Raw genomic sequence first — 18,136 nt, 5'->3', positions numbered from 1 at the left:
AGATGACATACAGATAATGTACTGTTACTGTTACACAGATAATGTAATGTATGTTATGTATTGACTTTGACTATTTTGATAGTGAAATGGGAGAAACAATTACCCTAAAAATTAAGCCTTCTATTAGCTAGTTGGTAGTGAAGAATCCAGAGCGTGGTTTACCATGTAACTGTCCTCTAGAGATTGCTGTCAGCTCCCTTTAAAGCATCAGCTGTTGAACTAAGATAGGGAGGAGATGCCAGACTGGACTGAGTGCTCATTTAGTTCATGACATTAGTTGTAAATTAGGGAATGTGCAGACAATAATGCTTCAGTATCTCTGATTCTTTTCTCTTTTTTATTTCATTAACACTGATATACAGCTTGTGACACAAAGTCTATATTTATGTATTGCAGAGACCCCTCCCTGGAAAGGTCTTGAAGACTCGATGATTAAACAGCTCATAATTTCAGGACAACATTTAGAAGCAGATGTCAGACTTCCTATGCCCTATTACGATATCGTAAAGTCAGGGCTAGAACCTAAACAGAAGAACCGCTCCATGAAACTTCAGGATATTCAATATGTACTGAAAAATGACTTAAAGGTGACTTGCAGGATTGTAGCCTTTCGTGTGTTTAAAACAGCGGAGTTTTGTGTCCATTCAGATTCAAGCTGTTCTGCTTAAATCTAGGTGGGAGGCAGTCTAAACACTGAGTATCCTTTTCTGGTCATGGAGGCAAACCACCTTAAAAGAGAAGGTAGAGACATTGAACTGTCAAATATAGTTGTCTCTTATTCTGTTTTTTGTATTACAGGAATTAACTAAGTCTCAAAGCGGTCATGCTGCTGAAATGTCAAAAGCACAAAGACCCGCTGTTTTTGCAGATGTGAACACCTGCTTGGCATCAGCTTTTGGCTACCAGAAGAGAACACAGGAATTGCAGGGAAAAGAGATAACTGAGGCTGGTGAGTTTCGTCTAGCAAGATGTCAATGTGTCCTTCACTTAGCATGTTCCTCAGTCCAAAAGGTCTAATATAAATGCACTTACAGATTTTTTGACATAGTTTGAAAATAGAAAGCAGTTAGCTTTGGATTCTAGCTACCACCCTAATTGTTAATGTAAACACAAGACTACAAATAGTCTGGTTAATATCTGAAGTTCAGGCACAGTGTTTTCAGCAGAGGTGTTAAATGCTGCTCATGTAATCTCTAAAAGACATTAACTCCTAAATGTACGAAAGCGGTGTGTTTTTGATGGACATCTGGACCTTAGGTTAACACTTAAAGTTAACACTTAAAATTGAATTTTTCAGACAGTTCTGCTGCCCCAAGATACTCTCTTTTTCCTGAGGAGAACAGTGCTTTAGTGGACCAAGAGGCATCGACCAGTCTACAGCCAGATGCACAGGACGAAAATCATGATGTAGCTTCTGAACTCCAGGCGACCCTCAGTGTCAGTGACGTTGATGACAGCCTCTGTAGCTTTGAAATCAATGAAATCTTTGCCAGTTTTCCAGAACTTCACAAAGACTTCCTGGAAGAAGAAGCTGGATTAGGTCAAACTCTAAAGGATGGAAAAAGGCAGCAAAAGCAAGAAGATGAGGCTACCCTCAGAGACCTATATGCATCCCCTGGAGTGCACTGTGAGAAAAAGCCAGTTTATGAGGAAGGTGACACTTCAGAGTCGGGTACAGAGTACAGCACAGAAGAGGAGGAGAGGATAAGTGAGGCCTCTGACCTATGCACGCTGGCACAGGTGAGAGGAGATGCTCGGGGAAGAGCGAGTAGTCTGTCCCAAAGTGAGCAGTACATCAGCAAATGTGTCCTTGATTTAAAGATGCAAAGCATGTTGCAGCAGGCAGCAGATTCCCTGTGCAGAACAGAGGAGAAACTGGACAAAATAGAGGCTGCTGAAAGGCAAAAGATGCTGCTCCAGGAAATCAGAATGAATCAGCTTTCTAAGCAAATTTTTCAAGAGAGAGACTGGAACAGATCTGGTGATACTTCCCAAAATACCAATAACCCTTTTTCTGGAGGTAATACTTTTTTATGGAAGGCTATAGGTCCACCATCAAGAGACTATATTCCACCACTGATAACACATCAGGCCCAAGGAGCGTTGGGTGGAGACAGTTTCCAAGCTGTTTCAAAAACAGCAAAGGAAATGAAGGCAATTCAAAATGAAAAGTGGAAGTGCTTTCGTGAGATGAGTAAGAGTAAAAATGAAAATGACCATCATGATCTCAGCTTCCGTGTGGTGAAAAGCCTGGATGATCAAATGAGCCTAGACCATGAGGTAAAATGTTAAGCAGGGTGACTGTGTGTATCACTTCTGTATTCCTTAGCAGGTAAAGAGACAGTTATGGATGGTGTCCAAGAGGAGGGATGAATCTGTCTTTTAAAATATAAGTGAATACCACATTCATAGGAATGAAAATAGTCAGCTCAGCAGTGCAATAGTATTATTTTTTCTTTCTCCCCATCCTTGCCAGCAAAATACTAGTCCAGTGGCTCAGGAGGTAATAAGATCCTGTATTGAAATGGAGATGGGACTGTCGGGGAAAAGGACAAGTGGAGAAAGATTTTTGTTTGTATACTTAGTTATGGAGGTCTAAGCTGTCATTACTAAGGGCTTCTAGATCATTTTCATTATTAAATGTAAGTAATTGTCATGCTTAGCCCAAAGAGAAAGAGAAATTCATGCACATATCTGCTGTAGGAATAATCTTGAGTCATTTAGGTCCACTCATTCCCCTGGGAACTACATGTTATGATAGTCTGCCTCCGTAGATGTGAAACCTGCTATAAATCCAGGGCAGAGTTTTTACTAGGCTAAGGCCTGGAGTTGTCATCCTTTCTCACGAGCAATGCTACTAAAAAATAACCTAGAGAATAAAGTGCACGGTCCGGTTCTTAGTATATCTCGTAGACAGCTCGACTAGTAATTACCACAATGCCCAGCGTGTGCTGAATCATGGCTTGTTGGACTCATTTCAGCATTTACTCCCACATGTATCTGTAAGATGCAAAAAAAAGTTCAACTTGCAGTGTCAGAGAGGAAGCGATTCACATTCTGCAGCAAATGGAAGTGAAGAAGAGAGGTGAGTTTTGATCGTATTCACAGAAGAGTTAATTCTAGCAGATTCATTTTCATACAGCCAATGTCAAAAGTAGGCACAACCAGGATCAAGGATGGCATTAAATGTTTTTTCAGTAAGCCAAAAGCCATCTGTCCAATTAGGGCGCTGCTGTGAGTCATTGTGAGCTGCGACAGGGCAGTTACTTTCAGAGAGTGGTGTTCAGACAGATTCCGCACGTGTCTCTGATGGAGGTCAGTGGTCCAAAACTGTAACAGTGCTCTAAGGAGAGCAATCTGATAAGTTACTAGTAAGGGTGGTTCTCCTCTCTCTGCACAGCCCCATTCAATTCTTGGTAGAAATACTTTGGCTTTCATAGGTGTAGGACTAGGACCTGTGTTTGGGGCTGTGGGAGTAGAACAGTCTGGCTAAGCCCAGTGACAGCAGAGCATATGTTACTTCTTCATGTTTGCTGTGCTTTTTAATGTCTTCCCTTTGTATTTTTAAGCGTGGGTGGAAAATACATGTTAAAAGTACCTGGCAAATCTCATGCAAATTAATGTATCTTCTTAGTTGGAAAGATGGGGACAGGTACCTCCTTCAATGTTTGGGTCAAATCAGCTGGGAAAACTGTGGCAGTTTTTAAGTTGATTAATGACCCAGTTGGATCAGTAAGACCCATTGGTAAAGGACATACTTGGTTAGAACATAAATATGCCAGATGCTGACATGTGGTTAGATTTTAGCGTACAGCTTGTCTGATTAATCTATAATGGACTTAATTTAAGCTTCTGTCGGCTCAATCTGCTAGTTCTGTTTGGTTCTTAGAACTTGTGTGCTCTCAGCCTTGCAATTAACATTAAAACAACTTCTGGTCTTTTACTGACTGGGGAATACTGAACACAGTATGTTTGTGCCTTAACAGAGTTTGATGCATTTCATAATGATTTATTATAGGTGCTATCCAAAATCAAGATACGAAATTTACAGTACAAAAAGAAATGAGGAGAAAAGGATGATGCAAGTGGAATGGAGGAGTAAGTAAATCAGTGTTAACTCAGCATTAAAGTTAGCAAGTCTTACTGCAGTGCATTAAAACTTAACATATTCTGTTACTTAAGAAAGGTCTTTGTGCTTTAATTGCTGAAGCTCTGTTAGGCTGTTCTTGGACAAAAACCAAATGAGTAGGATCCTGTGTCTTGCACATTCAGGGCATAAAATAATCACAACCACATGAAGATGGTTAGATTGTAAAGCTGAAGGAATTTCTAGCCCTGTTTCAGAGGATGTAAGGGAGGGACAGTGTATGAATTTAGAAAGGGTAGTGTAGCAATGACCAGTGGATGGCAGTACAGGCATGAATAATAGAGAATGCAAACTACAGAAGTTCTTCATGGGAAGACTTGTCCATATCAATTCGTGCAGGTTTTAAACTTTCCTTAAAATGGAAGGAAGTGTTTAGCTCTTTTAATGATAAAGGAGTTTACAGGCAGTAACTTCAGCATCTCCAAGTCTGCAGACACAATGAAGCACAGGGAATGCTTTGAAGGTCGAGATTCTGTGTGTGAACTGGTAATTTTTTTTTTTTTTTTTTTTTTGTGTAGCTGAAGTAAAGCGAATGGCCAGAAGAGTGGCCTCAGGACAACTAGAACTTGGCTGTCCATGTCCAGCCAGTGAATGTACATCTGAAAGTGAAGCAGAGAGTATAAAGGCAGCCTTTCCACATGTCACTGTTAGAGTCCAAAAAGGTCAAGACCAACAAAGTTACAGGTGGCAGATGGGTGATAATGTTGAGCCGTGGGATACGGGCAGTGAGGATAGATCTGAAAGTGAGGAGAGCGATCTGGAGTCTGCATTCAGAAGTTCTGAAGGTAAGGTTGAAAAACAAAAAATAATTTCTTCTCTTTTTGTGTCTCTTCATCTCCCACCAGATTTCAGCTTCTGTGATTTTGTAACAGTAATTGTCAAGTGTGTCTTCCAGAGTCTTGCCCCCAAAGCAGGTCAATCAGTCAGTCATAGGTGAACATAAACAATAGACTAAGATGAGTATTACATGTTAATAGGTGGAGGTAATGTCCAGTGAGCTGGGAGACCCTTTGTCGTCACTGGTTGCCATGTATCAGCATGGGAGACCCAAAGCTTTCAGATCCACGCGTATGCTTTCGCACTTTATTTCTCTCAGTTGGACTACAGAGATGCTTTTTCTGTAGCAGCATAGTGGGCTTTTGTGATAGTTATGGATAAAGGCATGAGGAAAGCTTCACATGCTTACATTAACAATGTGAGCATTTAAATGTCATTATTTCTCCGTGTTCCTGACAGACAATGTAGTTCTACTGTCTGCTTTCATTGACATTCCATCGGTGGTTCAGATCACTCACTCCATGTTATTTTTTGCCTAATAATTTTGTTCCATTTTGACATCCTAGGGAGAAGTTGCCAGTCGCCATCACAAGATGAACAAGCAGAGTCTGAAATAGCCTTTCATAAGAATTCAGTTCTTCCTCAACAAGTTGAGAATCTCTCAAGAGTATGTATAGTAATCCAAGAAATCTAGTTGCAGCTGGTTATCTGTAAAACAGTTTAGCCTGGTCTCTCTGTTGCACACTGAACTACCAAGACAGCTGATTTTTTCAGTTGTGATCTGACTAATAATCCCGCCTCCTCCCCCTCCTTTTTTTTTTGTTTGGTTCTATAAACCATCAGGGTGATATAAGGAGCAGGAGGTAGGTTGAAACTCAGAGTGATCAAATTAAATATAATTTCAATTTGATGCAGTATTGTTTAACATTATTGACTAAAACGTATATTCTTTAATAGAGTGGAGAAGGCATCTGAAATGATGGTATCTTTCACAGGGGTGTTCAAGGGTATTACATTGTTCCCTTAATTCATCTCATGATGTGTCTGAAGAATTCTTGACTTCTGATCCTGTTTATTTCCTTCCTCTTACTACTCAGGGAAGTTTAGAACTAGAGGTAAAAATAACAGAAAAGACAGGAATGAAGTCTGAGTCGAGAACTTTGGACGTAAGGTACACAACATGTAGTTTTATTGTGCTCCCATTTGATTTGAAGAGGTGTAGAAAATGGGAGACTGACAGTTTTTATTCTTTTATTTTGAAATAATATCTACAAATAAAGATCTATCTAAAAGCAAGAAAATTCTAACCATGCTCTTAGAATGGTTAGAAAATCTAATCCATGCTGTTTGCTGATACGCTCTTGGAAAGTTTGTTTCTCCATTCTGATTATTGTGAATATCGTCATGTGAGAGTTGTCCTACCCTTCACAGCTTGCCTGTGAGAAATTGAATTCACTTCCTGTTTCCCCCCGCTTCAGACCTCAGATGCTGAGGGCAAATTAGAAGATGCTTGTGAAGGACTTCTACAGAAACGGTTACCTCAAGATGCAGGATCAGGCATTCAGGTTTCAGGTAAATGTTCTTGCTCTTTTGAAGGTACTTTTGAGTCAGGGAGATGGAGTCTTGTTGTGCTTAGTGAGCAGCACTCCTGTCAGAAGGCTGGAGCTTGGTTCTTCAGGGTCACTTGGTCTCTTATTCCTCATTATTTTAGTGAGAATTCAGGACACCCAGGATTTGGAAGACGAGGTTTGGCCATTTCAGTCACTGAAATATTGCTGAGTGCAATGATTATGTACTTGCTGTGTTTCAGTGAAAAAAAACCAAAACAAAACTTGTTCGCAACCTTTTTGTTTTCACCCTGGGGCAAACTTTCATCTTTTTATGCAACTTGCTGTGGTGCTGGAAACTAAATTAGAGTTGTATTTACACATTAATATTCTTACTGCTGGAAGGATCTCGAGGTTACAAACTGTAAGAGCTGACATTGTTTGTGTGCAGAATAATGGAAGGATCATACTTGTTTCTCTAGTCTGTTGACTCGCTTAGCTCAAATTTGTAAATGTTGCAATATTCCCCAGTGCTTCAGTGGTTGACTGGCTGGCAGCTGTGGTATGTTTATGAAAATGCATCTTTAAAACACATTTGTCTCTTGACAACAACAAAGGTCACAAGAACTAAAAAATTTAATAAAGCTGCAATTTCCTGCTCAATGATTGGTGTTGCTTTCTTTTGTACTTGCAAAACCCAGTAACAGGGAACATTTGTTATTTGTATTCAGGAGGAATAATAACACTCTGCAGCACAGCGGCGCAGAACTCTGGCAGTAACACTGTAGGAGTGAATCAACTTAACCATATGCCTGTAGCCAGGTAGATAGACTTATTTTCATCATTATTTCAAGCATAAATTAGGTTATAAAGTGTACTCTCTTTATTAATTCTGCTCGTGTATCTAATATTCAAGTAAGATGCCAGTAGTGTTTTTTAACGATTATCTGCATACCATAGTTCCTTGCAAAGAAAATATTAAAGACTTTCACAAGTCTCATGGGATTTTGTCTTTTACAGTGTTCTGGTTTAGGGTTGTTTTTTCTTTTTTTTTTTTTTTGCTTAATGAGGGAGCTAAAATAGGAAAAATAACTCATGTGTACATTACAATTCCTTTTACACTGATAAACTACAGTCTTAAACAGAGCAAAGATAATTCAAATTAAGGCCTCAGTCATCTGTTTTAATTTTGTTGTGCTTTGGTCTTGGAGCTCAAGTGGCATGAGGATCGTGCCTTTTCCTCTCCTGTGGGAACAACCTGATGCAAATATGCTCACTGTGTCTTGCCTGCAGATAACATTAGCCCATGCTTGGAGACTTTCAGTCTCATCTGTCAAGCATGAGGTGTTTATATCCAGTATTTTTGTAAATTTTATATTCTACTAGTATGCAGAGAAGCTGGCCAGAATCGCCACCTCATGCTGCAAGGGGTACTTTCCCTTAAACAGAAAGTCCTCACCCTGAAGGTCTTTCAGCAGTGGCTTTCAGGCTTCTTTAAAAGCCTCTAGCCTCCCTGTAGCTGAGCTTTCCTTGTGTTCCTCCGGAGTTAGCAGCTGCTCACTTTCTCGGAGTGTGGGAGTGAGAGCTGCTTTCCCTGTCTGTCAGTGTTGCACTCTCTAACCCTCCGGTGGAGGAACTGAGTTACCCGTGTTGAAGGTAGGCAACAAGTGTGTAAACACTTGGCCTTGAGGTAAAAGGTAATGGTTTTGGTTGCTTCCTTCACTTAGGAACTGAGCTTTTGCCAGCAGGACTGAGAGGACTGTTGCTCTCTGACCATCTGACTAATCCCCTTTGAATGCCTCTTTGACCTTGAATGGGGTTGTTACAGTTTGAGAGAACAGCTTGCAATGCAGACCACTCAAAGGATGATAATACAATGTACTGATGTAATTCGTCTTACATTTTTCTTCTGGCACTCTCCATCTCCTGAGGTTTTAAGCAAAAAGTTTTTATGAGCTGCAGTCTACCTCAGGGAGAGGGTACTCCTGTAAACGTTTTGAGAGAAGGAAACTGAATACATTTATTTTCATAATTCTCTGAGAGGATCGATGATTATGACCTTCCTTCTCTCATTCCAGTGTTGAAGCAGCACAAGAAGTGATACTGTGGGAGCCACAGGAAGAATGCAAAGAAAAAGATGTGTAAGAGCCACCACCATTCTATATCAAAACTTCAGCAAGTTGGTCATTATCATTGTAAAAGTTTTGTGTTGATGCAAAACAGGAAGATGAGACAGACGAAAGCTCAGAGATAAAACTATCTGAAGTATTGAAAGAATATTTTTCTCTTTATAAGTTGGGAGATTGGTATAAAAGAGCTATCACGTACAGTTGTCCTTAGTTTGAAATATTTTCATCTTCATAAGTAATTAAGTTAATCTGGGTGTGTTTCTTCACATTAAAGTCTTAGGATTCCTTGTTTCTTCTGTCCATATTACACAGAAGAAATAAAATTACTTTAAAGAGCAAATTTTTAGTATGTAGCTAAATAAATTTTATTACAAAAATAGTCTTATGATTGAGATTCTCAGGAAAAATTTGCAGAATAGGTTTGTGACTAAACTAGTAAAGTCAGTTTCTTTTTACAGATAATGGAGATTTGTGTAGAAATTACTAATCTGGTAACAGGAGACATCTGTTCACTTCATGGTCTTCTGAGGACAATGTAATCCAGGGCATATTTGCAGAAAATGTTGGTTTGCTTAATGTAATCCCAGTCCTGCAGCAACTTAAGAATTTTTGTAACTTGAGTGGACATCACTGCCTGTGCGGATCTTTAGCAGTTTCAGTTTATCTGAGTAACTCTTTTAAAGGCCCCTAAGACCTACATTTAGTCTCAATTAATGGATCGTTAATTTTTGTTAAACCTTGAGTTCTTCCCTCGGCTTTGGAGAGAGTTTTCTACCTAGTGGTTCACATTTGAAGTTCTTGCCCTTTCTGGAGGCAGTTTTCTGAGCTTGCTTTTATAGAAGAATTATTAAAATCAAGAAATCCTGTAAAAGAAGGGAAAGCAAATAATGAACTTTTTCTGTCTCTGCAAGATTATTGAAGATGGTGATCTTTAGCCTTCCAAGAAATCTGTGGGAAGTTTTCAAAGGGAATGTCTCTCTTCCCTCTGGAAAACTAGATAAGACTGAACAAAATTAAAATATAAAGAACCTGATAATAGCAGAATTTAGTGATTCACAAGTGTAAGAAGTGGCTATTCTAACTGTCAGAACATTTTTCGATACTTCAGATCAGTGACAGATATTCAGGATTTGTCGAGTATCCCCTATGAGCAAGAGAACTACTACAGAGATACAGATTGTAAAACACCCAGAGTGAGTCATGCACCAAGGAGCGTCAGCACTCCACTCGGCTCAGGTAACTGCAGAGAGGAAAGAAGGGAAGGACCAGTGAATTACTTAACCTTTCTATGCCAGGAGTCAGACCTTTCTGCCAAGACTTGCTAATGTAAAATCATTGATGTGAATCGTGGAAACTCCATTCACGTCGTGCCAATGCAGAAATGTCAGGCTTGGAATAAGTAACCACAAGAAACCCTGTACCTGTTGTTTGAAATCTCATTGTTTTGGTCTGGATAGTTACAACTTTGTAGTTAGAGCCTGTTTGGTCAAAAGACATCTGTAACGTAGAACTGAAGGAGAATTTACAGGGACACAGCTGAAAAATCCACTATCTGAAAGGTCTCTGAACGATAATTACTTGGTAGTTAATGGTAGCCTTCATAAATCAGAAATTGCTTTAGACATTTAGAATTTATTTAGAGCGATACATGTAGATTTTGGCATTTTAAAGACAGGCAATGTAATAAGCACTTAGTATGTTTTGAGTGTTGATAAAGTGATCTCAATGTTGAACTTAAGTGTTGTTTAAGAGCAAGGAATTACCATTTGCTTTGTACTTTCATTACTTTGGTGTAATACAGTAGTCAAAATTTCTCAGTTGGCAAAGTTTTGCATAAATAATGTCTGAGGTGGAGCTCCTAGGTAATCAGTTTGGACTTCTGTTTAGAGATCACTTATGGACAATAATTTTTCCTGTGCAGGTGCCTGTTCAAGTACAAGAAACCTTTTTCTGCTTCAGTTGAAACGTGACCAAGACACAAAAAATAAAAAAATATTTTTCCAGCTTTGCTATCATCTTTTTCTCTTTTTTAATTCTAGAAGGAAAAATTCCAATAGCCTTAGAGAAATACAGACACTGCGTTGAAGTAGCTTCAGATTCTTCCTTTTGCGGTTCTCAAGAGATCTCTTCAGCATCCAGGACATTCACTACAGCCTATGAAGAGGGAGGGAGCACTGCAATTCCCTCAGTTGCTTCAGGAGTTTGTTCACCTGAATTGAATAAGCCTGTAAGTCTAGAAAAGTTACCTTATGTCAGCCATTCTTTAAAATATTTTTTAAAATATTTTTTCTTAAAATAAATGCAAGATGAGAAGCACAGAAATACTTCTAGGTCTTTATATTTTGGAATCCTGGATCTGCTGATGTAATGACAAGAGTTGTGATTGATTTCAAAGCAGTCAGTGTCTGCCACTGATTATACAAAGAGTTGGCTTCCCCTTGCACCTAGTCGTATGTAAATGTTGACCACCATCAAAGTGGCCTTGCCCGTCCCCTGTCCCTTCCCTGGCTGTAAAGCATTGCCATTTCCCAGCATTGGCTCCAGTAATCTTGGAACACCAAAGTGGTAAGTATCTGCAAAATGATTGGGTAGAAAAGGTGTGTTTTTGTTGGGAGAGGGAAGGTTGATCAGTTGGTCTTCTGGCGAGGCAACAACAGGCTGCTTATCTGAACCACTCTGAATTCACAAGGGATTTGTGAAGTGTAGGCTTTTGACTATGTGGAGGTGGGGAATAAATAAATGAAAATAAATACGTGTGTGTGCGTTCAAGCATATAAGTTCCCATGTGAAACTGAAGAACTCTCAAAACTTAGTGGGGGAAGGATTCCTTGAGGAAGAAAACTAAGGTGGAAGCCTCCATCTAGTAGTTTGGAAGCAAGTAAATGTTCAGAAAGCCCTTGTATTAGGGGATTAAGTTTGTGCTTTTTATGCACAGACATGGCATAATGTTATCGATTTTGTTGTATCAAAAAATCCTCTCTCTTTGGAGTTGACAATTTCCAAGGTCACTGTAGTGATTTCCTGTAATCTTTTAGGAACTGAAGGTGTTCTGGAGCCACAGCATTATCTTAACTGTCTTTTCAGACAGTTATATATAAGATAGTTGCTTTTATGGCTTTCTTATGGTTATTCATTGATGGGGTTGTCATTTAAAGATTAAATTAGAGTTTGTTCAACCAGAACAGTAGTGACTGCATTCATTGTCATCAGGTTAGGTCTCTGTCTTTCTGCTTGTGTAGCAGATAGTTGGAATTCATTAAGCATTCATTCATTAACAGTGCAGTGCTGCCTTGACTGGCTCTGTGGAGATATTCAGTTGTGTCACTTTCTTGTCTAAAATCTTATTCTAGGATTAAGTATGAGAAGCCCTTGTTTCCATTTTGAGGACAGTGAGGACTTGCCCATGATTACAAATTCTTGATTTTTGGGGGCTCTTTTGGTGAATAGGTGTGCCTTGCTTTGATAATTAAAGATTCAAAGCAGAGAATGGGAACTTGAGATGTTAGAACTGTCCTTCAGAGAATTCCTGTCCAGTTGTCCATACAGAGTGTTGAAATGGATAAAGGTTATGTAGCTGACAGTATCTTATGGCCAGCTGAAAGATGAGTGCACAGCAGCCTAAGCAAAATTTTTGACACATCTGGCTTACCTGGATGCTACCTCTGTTCTCATATTCTGAACTGATTGAAGAGCTTATTTTAAAATTTAAAGGCTTTAATTAAGGCCTTACCTCATTTTGGATTTAGTAAGTTGAAGGTGAGGATTGAAGACCAGCAGTTCTTCAATTTACCTTCTTGTGTTTCATTCTGTAGGATCTTACACAGGATGGGTTGCCAATAGTTCCTTCATCCTTGAGAATCACCGGCAAGGCATCTGGTAAGTCTCTTAACCCAGCCTCAGCCCAAACAGAATGATCAATAAATGGCGAAAGAGATTTGAAAAGAAATTTTGCAGTTTTACTTCCTTTCCCTTTTTTTTTCCTACTGGGCATCTCTTTTTCTAGGGATAAATAGCTTTGAATACAACTGTGTATTGCTAGTGGTAATTAGGTTATGGATTTTGTGTTTGTACCTGCAGATTAAGAACTTTGACCTCTAATCAACCTGCATTTGAAGTGTAAATGTTACTGGCCTAATTTGCAATACAGGATTAAGAACTGATTGTGCAAGTCTAGCTCTAAATGGTTTTTCCATTATGAAATTATTTAAGGATATTTGATAAAATGTGAATGAGCCAGGCTCATGTAGGTTGATAAACGAAATATGTCAGCAAGATGCTGTCGTAATGTAAGCCTATATCACAGTTATTAAGGATTAATCACTGCTAATTAACTAGACTTTTTTTTTTCTATCTCAGCATTCTCAGAGGCATCTAACCACTTCATTGATGAGCTGCCTCCACCAGCCCAAGAGCTGCTGGATGAAATTGGTAAGAGGCACTTCACCCAAAATGGTATGAGCCTTGCCAGCTGTGCTCAGTCAGGATTTCTCCCAAATCATTCACTACTAAAATACACAAGAGCTTCCAAATTAGTTGCAGTCAGGTCAATGATTAGGAAGTTAGCCATCGACATCTTAAATAGCTGACAGTTATTTAAGTTAGTTCTTGAAGTTTCTGCATTTCACATAATGGTTAGTTGCTGCTGATGACAGCAGCTAGCCGGTCGAGTGCAGATGTAATTAACACTGAGATGAATTTTGTGTAGACTCAATTTTTCAAAGGTTCCTGACCAGTGCATGTTCTCCATTAAACAAATGCCAGCCAGGCTACTGTATCCCTCAGGTATTTTTGCAGAGCTTAGTCTCAGTGATTTAAGTTTCTTTTTGTAATCACATACCTATTCAGACAGAACACAGTGTTGTTTTTATTGGTGTGTGTTAGAAGAATATTCAGCTATAAACTCTCCCTAAACTAACACCAGACGTTGGGATGATTAAATGTGTAAAGGTCCTATGCTCTTTTAGAAATGAGGCACCCAGACACATTCTAATCTTTTTATTTCCTCATTCACCAAAACAAGGTCATGTGGAGACTAACATCAAGTGAATAAATGATGGTCAGAGACAAGTTGTAGGATTAATATATGAACTAATTACAGGTTATGTAAAGGTTTTCATCTAGGTTTGGATGGGTAAAGTAATACAGTACTTTAGATTGTATAGAGTCAATTTAGAAAGAGAACAGATCAATAAGGAAATAATGTTATTTTTAACAGACTATTTAAAGCAGCAAGATTCCATGGATCAAGACTGTAAAGAGAAGGGATTGTATGACTGTGGAATGCAAATAAATGGTAAGTTGATAATAGTCCTAACATAGAGATTACAAATAGAAAACTGCTTTTGCATTGCTGCAAAATTACTCAATACTTATCACCGTATGTTCAGCTGTATGATAAACTTCCATTTTTTGCTTATTTTGGTGTTTGTGGTTCAGCAGAAATTTGAGAGGATTCTCCCTTTCTTGGTAAGGTTATATGCAGTGTTTTTGCAAATAGTACCCCCTCCACCACTGTTTGCTGTCTTTCTCTGAGTATTCACTCTCTAAAGTCTGTGGTGATCTGGTGTGGAAGGGTTTGCAGGTCTGAACTATCAGAATTAAGTCTTCCAGTTTTATTATGCCACTGTAATGTATGCTATGTTCAAACCCAAGTGACAAAACCCACAGAAGTATAGATAGTGGGCAGCTGATGTAAGATAGAGCTGAAGTTTCCGTTCTGGGAGGGTGGTTCAGTTGAGTGAGTGGTCAGTGCACACTTAACTGCTTATGTTTCTTATTCACCATAATGAAATGATGCCTCTGATCTCATGGTGCAAGAAAATAGCATCCACTGGGGTAATCAGTATTATATTTCCTGTTCAGTTACCAAGATAGCAAAGATAGCAGTAGTGAATCTTTGTGCTTCTGAAACTGCAAATAGTAATAAGTAGGAATAATTTTTAGATGTACAGCAAGTAATGTCAGAGGAGCAGAAAACCTAAATCTTTATAGGCTCTGCATTTGTTTCCAATGAGTCAGAAACTGAAGAGCAGTTAAAAAAAAAAAAAGACAAAAAGGAAAAAAGAAGGACAGAACATGAGTTAGTCTGTAAAAAAAAAAACTAAATAGCATAGTCACTTGAGAATGATAGTGGCACTTGTTTGTGTTACCCTACAGCTCTGTTAGATCTTTTCCCAAAGCATAGAAGCTGTGACTTTATTCATAGGAGTATCTTGGCTTTAGGCGGTGAGGAATGCAGCAGCCTTTATTGCTTGCTGTTCAGTCACTGTGGTTTTGTTGTATTTGCATAAAGTACAGCTATTTCAGACTCCATTTTTGTGACAGCCTACTGCTTCCTGCTTATCATAGCTTGGCAGAAGGTGGCTGAATATATTCACATGCTGTAGGGAACAGAGCTTACTGAGATAAGTCTGGGAGGGGGATATCGTTGGATTTTGCTAAGTAGGGTAACGAAGCTAACATCCACAGGTTTTCTCTTGATTTTTCTCTCATATCTAGGATTGTAAGGGGAAAGATTAAAGATTAATTTCTACATGCATTTTTCATTTTAGTATGAAGCAAAATGTTCAGTCCTGTGAATCTAAACATGTGTTACAGTAAAATATTTATCTGGGTCTTGCTGCTGGCCACCTTTGACCGTAGATAATGTGAATTTGCTTAATTGGTAGAAAATCAGATGACTGAGGAAAGAGTAAGAGAAGTGGACGACTGGAAGTTTCCCTAGTGCAGTAAATAAAAACACGTTTTAATTTCTTTATTATCTTCCTTCATACCTTTGATATTAAAATCTTTGTTTATGTGAATAGTTCCCAATCAAATTCAAATGGAAGACAGAGAGTCAAAAGAAGAATCTGAGAGAAATATGAAGAGAAATCATAGTTCATGGACTAAAGAGTCATTTAATCTAACAGAGGAAACAGAAAGGTATGAAAAAAGGATGATAAGGCATGTTTGGCTTTGAGTTACAGATATTTAGAATAATTATTTTTATTTTAATTTTAACAAGATTCAGTGCTTACAGTAAGCCAACTTTTTTAAGAACCCTGATAATTATGACTGTTTTATTTTAAAAGGTGTAATGTTAAACTTGCCAGCATCCATTTTAAATCTTCTGTTCAACAGGGCTCACTCTACACTTGATGAAATTTTAGAAAGAATGCTCCATGCAGTTCGTGGAGATGAGGAGATCCAAGAACAACCTCAGGGACACACTCTTGGGTTAGCTGAACATTGATACTTTGTTCATAAGTTTATTTTGTTAATGTCCTGTGTACAGACCTATGCAGGACTCTTCAGAAAATGGGCTGTCACTCCTTAGAGAGTAGTGTGTCAGGGAACTTGCCTGGAGACATCAGTCTGAACTCGCAATACTAAATTGGGAGGAAAAAGAATATTAATATACTTCCCTGTAGGTGGAAAGCAAATACTTCAATAGGCTTAGAAGGCAGCGCATAGTCTTTTCAGAAATCAAGAGATAATCTGTTGGAATGGTAGATTTTTTTTGAGATAGAGGAGAACGTACGTTAAGAGAACAGAATCATGAAAGCTCTTTAGAAAAGACTTGAAAGAAGAGCTTGGGAAGATGGTTATACTGTCATGGCAATATAGGAGGAAATGAAGAAAATGGCAGAAGTCACATATACGTCACTTTAAGGAAGAGACTCATAGCCCAAATAACTTTTTTTTCCTCTTATAACTAAAGATCAGAGCCTAGTAACTGAACAACTCTGCAGTAAATGCCAGTGAGCAGTCATAACTCATTCCTAGCATATATCTTACTAAGGAACACAAGATATTCTTGTGTTTGGCATCAGGATTTGGGATTTTTTTTAACTGAACACAGAAGGCAAATGTCATGATAACCAGGAGGATCTTGCCGACAGGGCAGACCGATTCCTGCGGTATATATACTGCCATGTTCATAAATGGCTCAATCCAAAGCCCATTCACACTTGTAGTCAGACTACATTTAGTTAATGCTGTTATGTACGGAATCATCGGAGTCTGCCTGTGGATGTAAAGCTAAAGCACATCTGTATCTTGGAGGGGAGAGGCAGTTTGGGGGCTGAAGGGGGCAGATGCCCAATACAGATCAGGGTAAAAATAAAAAGGCATCTAGTATCTCCAGAGGCTTCTGTTGTAGTGCTCTGTATTCATCCTGCCTGAAAGAAAATACAAAAAATCAGGATGAACAACAAAACTCTCTCATTCAAGGGCTGCAAGACTGAAAGATCCAGAAGATGTTGGAAGGAAGAAGGGAGTAGAGGAAGGCAGAGTGAAGGCCAGAGGCAAAGCGCCAGAAAGCTGTGCAGGGAGTTCAGAAGGTCTGTAAAGCTACTGGATGCTGTGCTGGGCAGTATCTCATTTACTATATTGGTAGCACTGAATTTGTCGAGCTCACGCAGGCTCGTTCTTTGGCTTTTCTTGATTTCCCCCATCTGGGGACTGTTTCTGCCCTGTGCTTTTAAAGGAGAGGAAACTGCTCTGGACTTAAACTCTCCAGAGATGCTTGAAAATTTTCTAATTTTTGTGGGCAGTTGGGACTTGACAGCATTGTGGGCTGTTTGCTGGAGTTGTCTCTCTCATGGTGAGAGTGAGGCTGAGGCTGGTTTCTGATTACAAGTGCAACTGAATGGATCTGGCAGAGAGATCTGCAGCGTTTGATTCAGCGTGCTGCTGCGTGCTGACAAACCCAAAGCTTTCTCTTTGAAGCGTGTGTGGCTGTATATGTTCTTCTTGATTCTGAGCTGAATTTACATGTTTTTTAGACACACATCCTGAAGATCAGAAATCCCACGTACAGGCACAGCTGTCTTCATCTTTGCCATTCAGGTGAGCCTCTCTGTGAATTAAATTGGGCTTTTGGTAGAAATTTGTATATTCTCTGGCTGCATGAGATGTATTCTTGTTTTCCATCCCCAGGAGGCAGAAGGGGCAACATGAAACCGCATTTGCTTCAACTTGTAGTTTGATATAAGAAAAAAACAAGTGTGTACTTCTTTCTTTTCTTTTTTCTCCCCCTACAGGATAGTTGTTTTGGATCAGAGCTCTCTTGCATAAGTAAAATGGATAGTGAGTATCTGCTGCTCGCTGCTGCTTGTACAGTTTACGGCCTGTGAATTGCAACCCTTTTCAGCCACGTAGACAATTGTAAAGCTCGGACTTCCTTTAACTGCAGCAGCAAGAAGAAAACCTAATGCTCTACTTTGTAACACAGTTTGTGCTGGTTTTACGCCATCGTTGCATGTGAAGGTGGTATCAGTAATATCACAGGACTGAGCTGTTTTCTGAACAGAACATCTTTACAAAGCTGGCTGCGTGGTGGGTGTTCTGCGCATGCACACTTTCATAAGCAAAAGATTTCTTGCTCTGTTGCATTATGCAGTTTTCCTTGTTACGGATGAAATGACTGTAATTCTGTGGACTGCTGGTACTGCTCAGGCACTTGTTAAATTTTTCTATGCTGGAGCATGGAGCACTGTTACAGCCCATGTTGTGTATGTTTTTCCTTGCTCGTTAAATTTAACAAGGTAATT

General features: G+C 39.1%; 1 protein-coding gene across 1 annotated transcript in view; it reads left to right on the top strand.

Moving 5' to 3' along the window:
• Positions 1 to 17,921, top strand: part of TEX14 (testis expressed 14, intercellular bridge forming factor) — a 28,700-nt gene extending 10,779 nt beyond the window's left edge. Inside the window, exons 12-31 of the mRNA XM_068415659.1 lie at positions 397 to 587; positions 799 to 949; positions 1,298 to 2,280; positions 2,982 to 3,085; positions 4,019 to 4,098; positions 4,666 to 4,932; positions 5,491 to 5,591; positions 6,403 to 6,496; positions 7,203 to 7,293; positions 8,550 to 8,612; positions 9,709 to 9,836; positions 10,640 to 10,827; positions 12,425 to 12,476; positions 12,957 to 13,028; positions 13,816 to 13,893; positions 15,407 to 15,524; positions 15,723 to 15,818; positions 16,815 to 16,924; positions 17,369 to 17,432; positions 17,627 to 17,921. Coding sequence (XP_068271760.1) covers positions 397 to 587; positions 799 to 949; positions 1,298 to 2,280; positions 2,982 to 3,085; positions 4,019 to 4,098; positions 4,666 to 4,932; positions 5,491 to 5,591; positions 6,403 to 6,496; positions 7,203 to 7,293; positions 8,550 to 8,612; positions 9,709 to 9,836; positions 10,640 to 10,827; positions 12,425 to 12,476; positions 12,957 to 13,028; positions 13,816 to 13,893; positions 15,407 to 15,524; positions 15,723 to 15,818; positions 16,815 to 16,924; positions 17,369 to 17,432; positions 17,627 to 17,660 — 3,065 coding nt within the window. The 3' untranslated portion in view covers positions 17,661 to 17,921. The remainder of the gene's footprint in view (positions 1 to 396; positions 588 to 798; positions 950 to 1,297; positions 2,281 to 2,981; positions 3,086 to 4,018; positions 4,099 to 4,665; positions 4,933 to 5,490; positions 5,592 to 6,402; positions 6,497 to 7,202; positions 7,294 to 8,549; positions 8,613 to 9,708; positions 9,837 to 10,639; positions 10,828 to 12,424; positions 12,477 to 12,956; positions 13,029 to 13,815; positions 13,894 to 15,406; positions 15,525 to 15,722; positions 15,819 to 16,814; positions 16,925 to 17,368; positions 17,433 to 17,626) is intronic.
• Positions 17,922 to 18,136: the final 215 nt, after the last annotated feature.

Source organism: Nyctibius grandis, chromosome 18 (genome assembly GCF_013368605.1).
Source record: "Nyctibius grandis isolate bNycGra1 chromosome 18, bNycGra1.pri, whole genome shotgun sequence".
NCBI classification, from domain to species: domain Eukaryota; kingdom Metazoa; phylum Chordata; class Aves; order Nyctibiiformes; family Nyctibiidae; genus Nyctibius; species Nyctibius grandis.
Note: the sequence above shows the minus strand (reverse complement) of the source record. Positions and strands in the feature narration are given on the sequence as shown.